At 42.7% G+C, this 13,873-nt stretch overlaps 1 protein-coding gene across 3 annotated transcripts in view; it reads right to left on the bottom strand.

The window, feature by feature from the left end:
- Nucleotides 1-1,941: 1,941 nt before the first annotated feature.
- The window catches only part of PAPLN (papilin, proteoglycan like sulfated glycoprotein), a 69,998-nt gene continuing 58,066 nt past the window's right edge, over nt 1,942-13,873 (bottom strand). For all 3 annotated transcript variants that reach the window (XM_020810168.3, XM_020810169.3, XM_072986195.2), the window contains 6 exons: nt 13,392-13,509; nt 9,056-9,193; nt 5,188-5,315; nt 3,604-3,712; nt 3,165-3,340; nt 1,942-2,422 (listed from right to left, as the gene is read on the bottom strand). In XM_020810168.3, coding sequence (XP_020665827.3) covers nt 2,274-2,422; nt 3,165-3,340; nt 3,604-3,712; nt 5,188-5,315; nt 9,056-9,193; nt 13,392-13,509 — 818 coding nt within the window. In that variant the 3' untranslated portion in view covers nt 1,942-2,273. The remainder of the gene's footprint in view (nt 2,423-3,164; nt 3,341-3,603; nt 3,713-5,187; nt 5,316-9,055; nt 9,194-13,391; nt 13,510-13,873) is intronic.

Below are 13,873 nucleotides of genomic sequence, written 5' to 3'. Positions count from 1 at the left end.
CAGTTATGAAATTGGTGGTAGGGTGTGGATATCAGTAAACTTTACTTTCATTTTTTCCTATGGCTGATTAAACAGCTTTATAATTTTGCAGTGTCTACTGGGTTTCAAACTGGGCTTGCCTTCAAGAGATATTTTAAAATCACAGAATTGCATGGTGATGTATTTTATATGTGTACATTCATGGATGCTGATTCTATTTACATGTTCAGTGTATCATAAAAAAGCTCGTTGTGTAACCTTTACTGTACTAAACGCTGTTTCAATTACAGCTTTAAATGATAAAAAAAATCCCAGCATAGTTTTCTAACTAGTTACTATATTTGGTTGTTATATACAGTAGTTGATACAATTTATGTCTTGTCTAAACATAAGAGATAGGCACTGTATTGGTATACTTGTAATCTGGGGGGGGGGGTTGTTAGGTTTCTCTCTTATGTTTGAGTAGTTGATTTTGTGAACCTTTCCACACTACGCAGTTGTTTTCCATCAGAGTAAAAGTGTATGCCCCTTACGTTTTAAATGTGGGAACTGGCTTTCTCACCAGAATATTTTGTGTAAAAGGCAGCTGTTTCTGCATGGATGCAATTACAGTAGGTCACAGATTAATTCAGTGACCTTAGAACTCTGCTCTGTAGTGTGCAATACAAATCAATATAATACAAATACTGTACATGGAAGGGCCTGTATAGGCGCTTGTTTGTGTCATGGAAGTTTAAGGCAATACTTGGTGGAAAATTTTCAGGTAACCTGTTGGGGGGTGTCCCAATTCATCATGCTGACACATGTGTAAACCATGTAGGGGTTCCTCCTTCCCTTCCCTTGTACAGTAGTTCAGCCCAAGATCAGACTGCAGGAGGAATCTTTAACCTAGGAGCCTTTTATGTAGTTGCCATGGCAGCCATAACCTGAAGATTTATTAGTGGCTTGTTGTATTGTGCTTCCCTTCTTTGCACACTGTTGAGTAACAAAATTACTGGACTGATAGGAAGGGCTCTGTGAAAGTCAGCAAACAGAACTCTTGTGTTATGAATCTTGGCTTTATCTTTAGTGGTGTCTGTAGTAGTGGGTTGGAAACTATGGTAACAGTTTGTTCAGTTATAAAACTTCACCCAGAAAGCAGGAGGTTTAGAAGCCATTTCTTCTGTCCTTACAAGATTAAGAATTGTATTTCTCCCATTCCTTACACACAGTTTTTGAATCCCCCTCATCCAAAGTGTGTGGTATTTTGTTTCCTTCTGCACTTGATTTGAAATTTGTTGCATCCTGACACCATCACTAAAATGTGTTCATAATGTATCAGTTAAATTGCCAGCTTTGCATTCTTTTTATGAACATGTTTGCCATTGATAGGCATCTACAGTATTAAACATATCTGACAAAGATTAACCTGAGGATAAACAAAGTCTGCCATAATTCTGAGGCATCAGCTTAGTAGCCACAAGTAGGGAATCCTCACACAGTGGTAGTCATGTATTTGCAGAATCTTGAAGAACTTATGCAGTCATTCTTGTTTTTTTCTTTTTATTTAGGAGACCTCTACAACAGTTGAAAGTGTGTCTGTGTGGAAGTAAGACCCAGTGTTTAGTTGTGTTTACTTGCATTAAGATGGCCATAAAATTGTAGCCTTCCTAAGAGTATCTAAAGTGCAAGTTGCTACCTAAATTCCTGTGATATTTTCTCCTTAGCAACTTATTAAACCCCCCACAGTTACAACTAATTCTTGCGTTAACCACTCTGCTGCTAAGACTGTTTCATTAGTAGTAGTCTGCTTCTGTTATAGGACAAATTCATTTGTCTGTCTGTAACTCTTGAAAGCTAACTAGCTCTGAGGGGATATGGGACACATGGAATAACCATATAGGGAAAAGACTGGAAGTATGTCAGTTTTCAGAGAAATATGGCCAACAGGTCTCCCCCCTTTGTAAAAGGCAATGGTCTGGCTCAATTTATGTTTATGTTTATTTAAAAGTTGAGTATAACCATCATTGTAGACATTTTTGGCCTGCTTTTGACACTTGCTCATATTGCTGTTTCCGTACATGTTGGCAGGTCAGCTGGCTGTTAGGAAAAAGTCATATGTTTTTGGTTGCGAAATGTTACAGAAGCTTTGGAAGTTGGAGAACTGAGTAATGCCAACTGTTCTCTCTGCTGTCATACTGACTGTCCAGTTTACGTTCCTGAGTAAATAAATCTTTGCTTCCTTAGAAGTCACCATTCTGGGCAATAGACTTCTTTCTTCTTAAGCAGCATTACATGGAGCGGCAGGCAGAAGGTCAGCCGTGGTGGCGTAAACAGCTAGCACAGCAGAAACTAGAGTAATACTCATTCCCACAGAGCTGGGCCTGTAGAATCAGGTCACAGTTGGCAAGATGTGGTTGGTCAACACATTCCCTGCCTGGGTCTCTAGGGAGAGCTGCAGATACTGAAGGAGGAGAAAGAAGAAGATAGAAGTGAGAAAGAACACAGCTGGCAAACAGGCTTCCTTTTACAAAGAGCTGAGATTATTTCCTGGAAATAAGCATTGTGCATTTATGGAATGAAGCAGATTCCGCCAAGTGCACCACATACAGTCTGCGTCGTCCTATAAGCCAGTCAATATGTTTTTTGTGTGAAACATGTGGTTTTAAAGATATCCAAGTACAGAAATGGGAAAGCAGAAGTAAAGTTTGAGGGAATAATTATGATCTTCAGTTATAAACTACTTCCAGATTAGTGATTCTCAACATTTAGCACTCCAGGTGATTTGGATGTGAATCCCAAAATCCTTGGCCACTGGTCTTGCTGGCTAGGGCTTCTGAACTTTACTAAACGTATGGAGGGCCAAACACTGACCAGTGTGGCCTTAGATGGTGTTCAAGTCTAAATTACAGCATAGTTGCTATTCTCTTTAAGATCAATTACAGTTTAAGCAGCATCTCTTAGAGTGAAATTAGCTGTTAATTTAAAAGCTTTATTTTTTAATAACTAAAATTATATTAAGGCTGAAGTCCTATACTCATACTCCTATACTGAACTCAGACATAAGTTTCATGAATAAAAATTGCTTAGATTCCACTAGTTTTGAATTTGACTTTTCCACACTTCATCTTTGTAGCAGCAAATCTTGACTGATTCTAAAAGCAAGGGCTTGGGATCTTGGGCAGAAAGACACAGAGCACACCCACCTTCTGGCCTCTTCCTGATAACCTTGAAATCTGTACTGGCACTGACAGAATTATTGCCAGTGTAAGCATTGCAGGTGTAGGACCCTTCATCACTGATTTGCACGTTGTTTAGAATCAGAGTTCCATCTTGAGACATCTGGACATGGTGGCCATCTGCTCTCACAGGGACCCCATTCCTGAGCAGAAATATGTTTATTATCCCATTCTTAAAAATTGTCTCATCTCATGCACTGCTTATATAGCAGAAGGAATAGAAACTTATAACACTATACACATGCACAAACGCAGAGAGCCTTCTAAACAACACGTTCTCATGAGTTGGTTGAGATTAAACTGAAAATTATTCAGCCTGCTCTTATGGTTACCAGTTTTTAGATGGTAACTGCCTACTTCTTCACGGTATTGAAAAGTAAACACTGCCTTGTGTGTTTTCCTTTACCTTGACCATCTGATGTTCACATTGGTGCCTGTCACAACACAGTGAAGCCGAGCATTTTCACCCTCCAACATAGAAAGGCTGGGCAGCAGGCCAGTGATTCTCAACTCTCCTGAGGAGGAAAAGGGCATTGTCAGTCCTAGGAAAATTCTGCCCAGGGTGCCGGAACGATGCTGTGAATACAGAGCACTGACTTTTTAACAACCCAACTATTGCTTGTATGAACTTGGCCTCTCTAGCTGGACACTAGCCTCCTGTAAAGTGTGGGAAACAAATCTCGACATTACTTTCCACAATAGGAGCCTTTGTCCAGAGAACGTAATGATGTAACTATCAACCTATAGTTAAGTTCCTCTCTTTTCATGGCTTTCCTCGAGCAGCAAGCATAAAGAACTTACATCTTGGCAAGAAAAATTCCCACAGCTCGTTTGGTCACAGAAGTAGTTGTTCTTAAGTCACACTGTTCTCTTGCTCCAAGGAGGACATAATTATTAGAGATTTAAACCAATTTGAAATTGGCTCAGCTACCATCCCCAATCTACATACTTTTTACATACCTTCATGCTGGCAGAACTATACTTTCTGGATGATCGTAAACTGGGGGGAGGGCAATTTCCAGAGTCCAGGAGCCACAAACACACATCCCTGGAGCTGGGTGGGCTCAGTCTCCCAAAATTTTTCTCCCAAAGCTGATTTTGAGTTTTTTTTACTGAAAAAGACAGCTTTGTACTCCCTTATGTGGCTGCAAAAGGCCCCAAGGTGCTGGTGGCTACTAGAAAACATGGCAGAGTTGCCTCTGGTGCAGGAGTACTTTTTGAGCCTCAATGTTTTTCCAAAAATGTTTGGACCGGAGTATGGGTACTGGTGGTGGGAGGGTCACAAGCTGCCTATCCTTGCTCCAGTTAGCTAAGTAAGGCTTGTTGCTTTGTGTTGTCTAGTCATTAAGCGTGTCCGATTCTTCCTGACCCCATGGACCAGAGCACACCAGGCCCTCCTGTCTTCCACTGCCTCCAGGAGTTGGGTCAAATTCATGTTGGTAGTTTTGGTGACACTGTCTAACCATCTTGTCCTCTGTTATCCCCTTCTCCTCTGTTGCTCTGTACTGACATGCTAATATTCTGATATTTAGTAGTCATGTTGGTGGCTTCAAATGTTCTACTGATGAAGCTGATCACAGAAGCTGATTCACACCTATGGCTGCTTAAGACAGAACAGTACAGGGCCAGCTGTGTTCGTGTGAGTGGTTCATTTTGGATCATTTGGCAAATGCATCTGGTGGTTAGCATTGACACGATGCTTCATTTAAAGAATACAAATTACATGCCATTGATTTTGACCTATGATGACCCTTTCCAGGGCTTCTTAGTACTAAAGTACTCAGAAGTGGTTTACCATTCCCTTCTTTTGGGGGAGGGTGTTGGGACTACGCAGCTTGCCCATAGCTACACAGGCTAGCTCTTTTCCTAAAAGGCACAGTGGGGAATTAAACTCCTTAATACTGTGAGAACTGATGCTCTTCCTTTATCTTCTTCATTCTAGCAGCCCATTAATTTCAAAACAATGCTTCCCTTCCAGCTTCTTTAGTACCTCTAGGTCTGATCTGGACTCTCCTTTGATCCTCATCCCGACCATTGGAAGCAATACATGTGAAGAAGCCAGCATCTTCAGCTGCAATACGACTGATCACCAGGGCACCGTCGGACTGCTGCCTATGTCTGGGAACCAAAAGAAAAAAAGTGAATGTTAAGAGAAGATATTAAAGGCACTTACAGGTCTTGGAGAAATGTAGATAAGAATTGGTTTAAGGGCTAATGTGGGCTTTCTTGTAAATCATAGTGTAATAAATGACTAAGAATTGTTGGACCTAGCCACCCTCCTACAGACCCACATTGGACAAACCTCATCCTGCATCAAAGACTCAGGTCATTTCATAAGCAAGATCAGCACCCTAAAACTCAACCCTGGGGACAGACTGATCAGCTTTGACGTAGTATCCCTATTCAGCAAGGTACTGTACTGATAAAGGACACTTTGACACTCCTCCAGCAGATCTTTCCAGAAGACATCAAGGCCCCTTTTCCAAAACGGCCAGCTACTTTCAGTAGGATAATGAGTTCTATGAATGGACAGATGGAGTGGCCATGGAGAGCCCCCTCAGCCCAGTTATAGCAAACTTCTACACTTCGAAAAACAGGCCCTGGTTTTGGTACCCTTCGCACCCACAGTCTGGTTCTGATATGTGGATGACACCATTGCAGTTTGGAACCACGGTGAAGAAAAATTGGAAGAATTTCTAAACTATTTCAACAGCATCCACCCAAATACAGTGGTGCCCGCTTGACGATTACCCCGCTCAATGATGAATCCGCTTTACGATGAGGTTTTTGCAATTGCAAAACAATGTTTAAATGGGGAAAATTCACTTTATGATGATCGGTTCCCTGCTTTGGGAACTGATTCTTTGCTAAACGATGATTTTAAAACAGCTGATCGGGCGTCTCTCAAAATGGCCCCCCGCTGTGTTTAGGACAGATTCCTCGCTTAACAGGCACTGGAAAATGGCCACCCTATGGAGGATCTTCGCTGCACGATGAGGTATTTCGCCCATTGGAACGCATTGAACCGGTTTTCAGTGCATTTCAATGGTTTTTTTACTTTCGCTTGACGACGATTTCGTTCTACAGCGATTTTGCTGGAACGGATTTTCATCGTCAAGTGAGGCACCACTGCATACAATTCACCATGGAAAAAGAAATAAAAGGGCCAACTTCCTTTCTTAGATGTCATGGTAATATGCAAAACAGGCCTATTGGGACACAAGGTCTACAGAAAACCCACTCACACAGACTGGTAGCTACACAAAAACTCCAACCACCACCCATGACAAAAAAGAGGCATAATCAAAACACTGGTAGACCGTGCAAATCCAAACTGTGATGCTCAATTTCTCAGCACCAAACTCAACCATCTGAATTGGGACCTATAGGCAAATGGATATTCCAAGAATGAAATCACAAGAGCCATCAAACCAAGAAAACAATGCCAAACTGAAGGGGAGAAACAGCCACCCACAAATAAAGCATTTCTGCCATACATCAAAGGGGTCATGAACCGCATGGGGAAACTTTTGAAAAGACACAACCTTCAAACAGTATTCAGGCTCACCACAAAAATACAACAAATGTTATGGTCAGCACAGGACAAAAGGGACCCCTTCACCACTGCAGGCGTATACTGGATACCTTGCAGTTGTGACCAGGTATATATTGGAACCACAAAACGCAGCATTCACATCAGAATCAAAGAACATGAGACTAAAACAACTGAAAAAATCGGCAGTAGCTGAAGATGCCCAAAAACAAGCTGGAATGAAATTCTATTTCAAAATACTGAAGTATTGGACAACACCAGCAATCATTATGTTAGACTGCATAGGGAAGCCATTGAAATCCACAAACACAGCAGAACTTCAACAAAAAAGAAGAAAGTTTAAAACTCAACAAAGCTTGGCTCCCAGCACTGAAAAATACAGCCTGCAAAAGGTCAAAGAACTCTATCCAGCCACAAAGACCAGTGATCACTGCGCACAAAAGACTAGCTAAGGACACCCATCAAACGCAGTGACAGATCATCTCCCCCCTTATCACAACAATACATCCACAACAAAAACACGCTGATCACCATAATCACCCACTCCTGAACAGGACAAAAGCCGATCCCACAGCTATAAATACTCAACTGTCCAACAAACTGTAACAGAGCACAGACAGAGTTCTGACTCCTGTCCTCTGAAGATGCTGGCACAGAGACTGGCAAAACTTTAGGAAGAAAAAACTTAAGAACAGAGCCAAACAGCCTGGAAAACCCACAACAACCACTGTTAGAGCCATTTGTTAATGATCAAACAGCAAATTTTGCCACATCATTGTAGTTAATTTCATAGATTAGCTGAATCGGAATTGACTGGTCATCATACATGTGAGCAGGTGAAGCATGCCTGTGTCAAAGGGATTGCTGGCTGCCAACCAGTTTTTATGCCATTATGGTAATATTTGGGGTCTCTCTGAAATGGAAATTTGGGACTAGCAATGGATTGCCATACAGTGTCTCTCTCCCCCCGCCCCCCAACCTCAGAAGCGGTGGTTTCGGAGTCACACTGTACTGCTTCTTCTTACCTTCTTCACTAGTATGGTTTTCTGGTCAAATAAAAAACAAACAAAGCCATGTGTACTCTTGTTACATAATTTAGCAAGGGAAGAAACATGTATAAGCAGAAATGATGTAAATATTTGGACAGAAGGAAGGAAAAGGACAGGTAATGAAAGGTGCTGTAGCTCAGTGGTGGAGCATATGCATGGTGTGCCAAAAGCCCTGTTTAATCCCCAACAAAAGGTGGCATGATTGTGTTTTAGACTAGAACACAGAGATTTCCCCAGATAGCATGGCAGTGACCAAGGTTTCTGGGGAATTCTTGGAGTTATAGCTCAAAAACGCAAATATCCACACAGCTTCAGTCAAGGCTGGGGTAGAACACTACCAGAAACTATGGCTACCAGTAAGAGTGAACAGTACTAAGTGAAATGGGCTAAGGCAGTTTCCTGTGTTCCTGTGCCCTGTGATGATGAGAGAGACAAAACGGTGAATAACAAAAATGGAATATGCTGAGAGACCACCTGTGATGGTATGGGTTGAGAGTGGGTATATATTTCAGGTGGAAAACAGCATGTAGCTGGGAAATGGGGTTGCAAAGAGATCTGTGGGTCAGAAACTGAGAGGTAATTGAGAAAAGATAGTGCTGAAGTACATATAGGAGTGGAAAATTAGGAGGAAGGAGAAATTAAGATTCAGACTTGTCGATAAGGCAGGAAAGAAAGGGGACAACAGGGCACATGCTGCAAGGTACAGAGAAAGAATTGTAATTTGTGCCTATTTTTGGTAAAAAAAACTGGTGACAAGACTGGAGTTGTGCACCCCTAGTTTTGCAAGTGAAATGTAGATGAGCACAAGTTTCTTAGCTTGCTGGATAGCTTAGTGAGTTAGATATCTGGCTATGGAGTCAGTTGGGAGTTAAATTTCTCACTGTCTTTTTCTGGGAAAAGAGCCAGCCTATGTGGCCTTGGGCAAGATGTACAGACCCAAATGAAGGGAATGGTAAACCACTTCTAAGTACTCTCTACCTGGAAAAACCTGAAATGTTTTGCCAGAAGTCAGAATTGACTTGACAGCATACAATTATCATTAATAATTATCAGCTTCTTGATATCACGTGTGGAGGGGATAGAGTGACTGGCTAGGTTTGAAGCTCTGGTTGGTCATGGAAACTCAGTGGGTTGGGGTGACATTGGTGAAATCACTCCGTAACTATCTCCCCTTGAAAACCCTGCTAGGGTTGCTATAAGTCAGTTCCAACCTGATGGCACCTAATTCGCATGCCAGCTTCTTATTTGCAACTTACCTGGGAGAAGAGACGGGCTGGCCATCTTTCTGCCATTCAATGGTTAGAGAAGGCAAAGCCTCCACACGGCAGGGCAGTCGAACCCGCTCCCCAATGTTCGCATCGATAACCGAAGGGTCATTCTTATACATTTTTAACCTACCAAGTAGATAGATCAGATATCAAAAAGAGGACCATAATTGCAGTTCTGCCTGTTAAGTTTGTGTGAGACAACTGAAATGTTTCCTGTGTATTTTCCTCCAAGGAGCACCTGTGCAATACCTCCTGCTAGATATGCACTGGCATCTCATCTTCATCCCAGCACAAGTGGATGGCTGCAGAGGCTTCACTTCAGCCTCTGTGCTGCTCTTCTCTTAACATTTTACAAAGTGCAAATACTTATATAAACACATCTTTCCTAAGTGTTCCTTTGGCTGCCGGCCTAAAGGGTGCCAATCATAGGGAACACAATGTTCTCTTGCATGGTGTCTTTGTAGCTAGCCTGGTTCTTTCTACAAATGGCTGGAGAATTTCAATAAAATATTGCTTATCTTTTAGCTATCTTGGAGGCCAGACAAAGTAGAGGGACTAGGCTGACTCATACAAGCCAACTGTAAAGCACTTGAAAGCTTACCAGACATTACTGAGGGGGCCAACAGAAGGTGTGACCAGACAGGGAAATAGCTTGTATTTTGGACTGTGTGTGTCACAGTCCAGTGTAAGCTATTTCCTGGTGATCACATGGCATGTGGGCAGTAGTGCTCTAGCCCAGTGGTTCTTAACTTTTTTACTTGGATGCTTTCGAACTGCAACTCCCAGAAACCCCAGTCAGGACAGCTGGTGGTGAAGGCTTCTGGGAGTTGCAGTCCAAAACTCCTAAGTAACCCAAGGTTAAGAACCAGTGCTCTAGCCCAACCCCAATTCATGGCCAAGCTGGACTTTTTTGGTTGCAGGACTACTGTGATTTCTAGATGAACAGAAAGGACATTTAAAGAGAGATTGCTGTCATTGACTCAAATGGCTCTGCCTAGTCCTGACTCCTGCAGCAGGTAGCTAGCTGAAACACTTCACTTAAGAGTCCTCTTCTAGGACAACCACTGTCAGGAAAAGCATTTGAGAAGCCGGAGGTCAGTAAAGAAAGGCTCTTCTTTTTTTTAAAAATCCTGTCACCATTTCCCATTGCAACACTTCTCAGTCCTCAATGGTGTGTGGCAGGAGATACAGTTTGCCTTTGGAGGAGGATATGGAACGAGGGAAGCACTATTCTGTTTATGTCTACTTAGGTCAACTTAGGTAGAGGTGCTGTGACATGGTGGATACTAGACATGGGATATTCATATCCCTGGGGATAGGAATATGAATGCTGTATTGGTACCACAGATGCCTGGGAAAACTGGATCCCCCACACTGAACTGGCAGGTCCACTTACTGCTTGCCATGTGGCATGCACAGCTGTCTTCGTTCTCATCACACCAATCCAGGAAGCAGGTCAGTCGGCACTTCCCCACCTCCCTGAGTAGCTGACCACTCAACAGCTGAGTGGGGAAACTCATCATCCCATCTCCTCACTGGAGTGATCAGCTGCATGGGGAGGGGGAAAATGTTGATCAGGCGGCTTCCTAAACTCGCATAGTGAGAATGACGTTGGTACCGATATTCATGTTCATATCTCCAGGGACATGGATATGAATATCCCATGTCTAGTGGATACATATGCCTGATTTACTGACAAAGTCAACACTCTGAAGTTGATGGAGTTGTTGGTAAACAAAATCCATTACCAAAAATTCATTCAAGTCTTAAATTAATGGTCTTTATTCAACAGACTCGTATCATTGGCAAATGTACTGGCACCAAAAAAGTGTAGTGTAGGTAGAAAATGAGATTACGTAGAAATATGATGAGTATGGGGATGTGCACTCTCCCCACTTTTTCAATGTGTATACCAAGACCAACTTTAGAGAATGACTTGCTAATTGAAATTACACTTACTGTCATGGGAGGTGAGAGATAATCAACAGAATCTGATATACAGACAGTACAATATAACTAGCTAACAATTTATATCGTCTGCAAAAGTTACTCAATAAAGTAGGCTATTATTAATATGGCCTAGAAGTGAAAGCTATGAAAACAAAGTTCATAGTAATCTCTAAAAAGCAAGCAGTCTGAGAAAAGTAGTTAAAGATTCAAAATGTGTAAGTAGAGGTAAAGGTTCCTCTTGACAATTTATTCAGTCGTGTCTGACTCCAGGGTGCAGTGCTCATCCCAATCTCCAAGCTGTAGAGCCAGCATTTGTCCGAAGGCAGTTTCCGTGGTCACATGGCCAGTGTGACTAGACACGGAACGCTGTTACTTTCCCATCGTGGTGGTACCTATTTATCTACTCACATCTGCATGCTATTGAACTGCTATGTTGGCAGGAGCTGAGAGAAGCAACGGGAGCTCACTCCGTCGCGTGGATTTGATCTTACGACTGCTGGTTGTCTGACCTTGCAGCACAGAGGCTTCTGTGGTTTAACCCACAGCGCCACCACATCCCTTAAAAAATGTGTAGAGCATGCCAGAAAAAAATGTAGATCATGCCAGCAAACAAAAATACCTTAGAATTTGGTTGGATGAGCAGTAGAATCATTGCCACACAATAAAAGTCAGAAGAGAGATGTCCCCGAGTAGCTTCTTTAAGATGAAGAGTGTTATATGCAAGAGAAACTTGAAAGTGGCTTTTAGACCACACATTGTATGATTGAAATGTGAATTTATTACAAGTTGCTAAGAATTTCCTGTATAGAGAGGATAACCAATTAAGGAGGCTAAAGAAAATGAATAAAGACTAAGAAATCATTAAACACATAAAATGTAGAAGCTAGAATATTTCAGTCATGTACTTGGGAACAAAAAGCACAGTATATTAGAGCTGATTATTCAAAATATAATGAACAGGAAAAGTGCAGGAATGATAAGTTCTTGGCTGAAGACTCTGGGAAACCAGCTTGGTTGCACCATACCATGACTTTGTCTACAGCAGCTGCAACCCAAGTCAGAATAGCCACAATGTTCATCCTCTGGTACAGTGATGGAGAACCTTTTTGAGCCCGAGTGCCCAAACTAAAACAAAACAAAACAAAACAAAAACCACACCAATCCAGTGGGTTTCGGAAGTGGCAGCGGAAGCAGGAATCCCGGGCATGGAGGTGCTTCCATACCCCTCTCCGGATCTGCCTCCAGTCATGGCCGACTCTGCCACTGCCTATAGCTTGGCCGGTCCACTGCCGCCAGTGCCAGCTACTCTGGATCTTGGCCCGCCACCTGTCGGGGTGCTAGCAGTGCGGCTGCAGCCCCTTCCTCAGGTTTGGCTGCCAGGTGTAGCAATCCCAGTAACTTATGGCTCATGCATCCACAGAGATGGATCTGCATGCCAGCTGTGGTACATGTGCCATAGGTTCGCCATCACTGCTCTAGTAGTAGAGGAGCAAAAAGGAAAACAACATAGCAGAATTCTAATGAACTGAGTGCCCAGTGAGATGGAGCAGTGGGCTGTAGAGTTGGATTCCCCACTGTGCCTTGTAGGAGAGGATCCAACCTGTGTGATCTTGGACACAGTGTATAGTCTCAGAGTACTCCAGAAGAAGGGACTGGTAAACCAGCTCCGAGTACTATATATACCTAGAAAACTCTGGAAAGGATTGCCATAAGTCAGAATCATCGTAACAGCATGGATTTATATCTACAGCAGGGGTTCCCAACCTTGGTTAACTCATTACAACTCCCAGAAACCCCCGCCAGCACAGCTGGTGTTAAAGGCTTCTAGGAACTGCAGTCCAAGAACACCTGGGTTACCCAAGGCTGGGAACCACTGATCTACAGTGCAAAGTTATGGCAGTCTGATGTGATTGTAACTGCCATGTCTCTTTCCTGTGGAATTCTCGGATCTACAGTCTGATAAGGTACTTAGAACTATCTACTAGAGAACTCTGGTGCGAAGGCTCATGGGAATCCCTTAGAGCAGTGGTTCCCAACCTTGGGTCTCCTAGATGTTCTTGAACAAAATCTCCCCAAAGCCTTCACCAAGAGCTGGACTGGCTATGTTTCGCTCTGTTCAGTACAGGCCTTCCTTTGTGGTGGATGACAATGATGGGGGCTGCAGTTTAGCACATTTAGCACCAGGCTGAAGGAGACCTTGTTTTCACGGGCTTCTTTAAACACTTTTCTTGAGACAAGATGAAGAACAATTTGCTGTACCAACCTATACATGGGTCAGTTTCCAAATAAATTCTCTTACTGGTTTATAAAGCTGAAGGGCCACCAGCCTGCTTTGAAATCTTATAGAGACTATGAGCAGATCGTGGTATCTTACCTATATGTCAAAGGCTGCCTGCTGCTAACTTCTGTACCAACGCCTCTGTGCTGGTGATTCTGGCTGTGTGAAAGATTATGTCTCCTTGTTCCCTCTGCAACAGTAGAGGCAGAGATATCTAGAGAGAGAGAAAGAGAGAGAGAAAGAGAAATCAGAATTGCCCCTTAGCTTGTGAGAATATATATATATACTGTATTATTAAACTAGGTAATGTTGCTCACTGACCATGAAATGCAAGTGAAATGGTCACGGAATGACCATGAAATGCAGGTGACCCTAGCACTTTAATGCTTAGCCTTTTTAAAGCATAGGCACAGCTAATCTGCAGTGGCAGCTAGTTGGACTGTGACTCTGAAGCATGCCAAACTTCACTGCAGCATAAGAGCAGACCACCTCCTGGCAGAGTAGGAAGAAAGGCAAAGAGCGGCATGCACGTTCAAATCATATAATGGAGAATGGAGAGAGCAAGGAATTGAGACAGA

This window comes from Pogona vitticeps, chromosome 1 (assembly GCF_051106095.1).
Source record: "Pogona vitticeps strain Pit_001003342236 chromosome 1, PviZW2.1, whole genome shotgun sequence".
Classification (NCBI taxonomy): domain Eukaryota; kingdom Metazoa; phylum Chordata; class Lepidosauria; order Squamata; family Agamidae; genus Pogona; species Pogona vitticeps.
The sequence above is the reverse complement of the archived record's forward strand: the minus strand, read 5'-3'. Positions and strand labels throughout refer to the sequence as shown.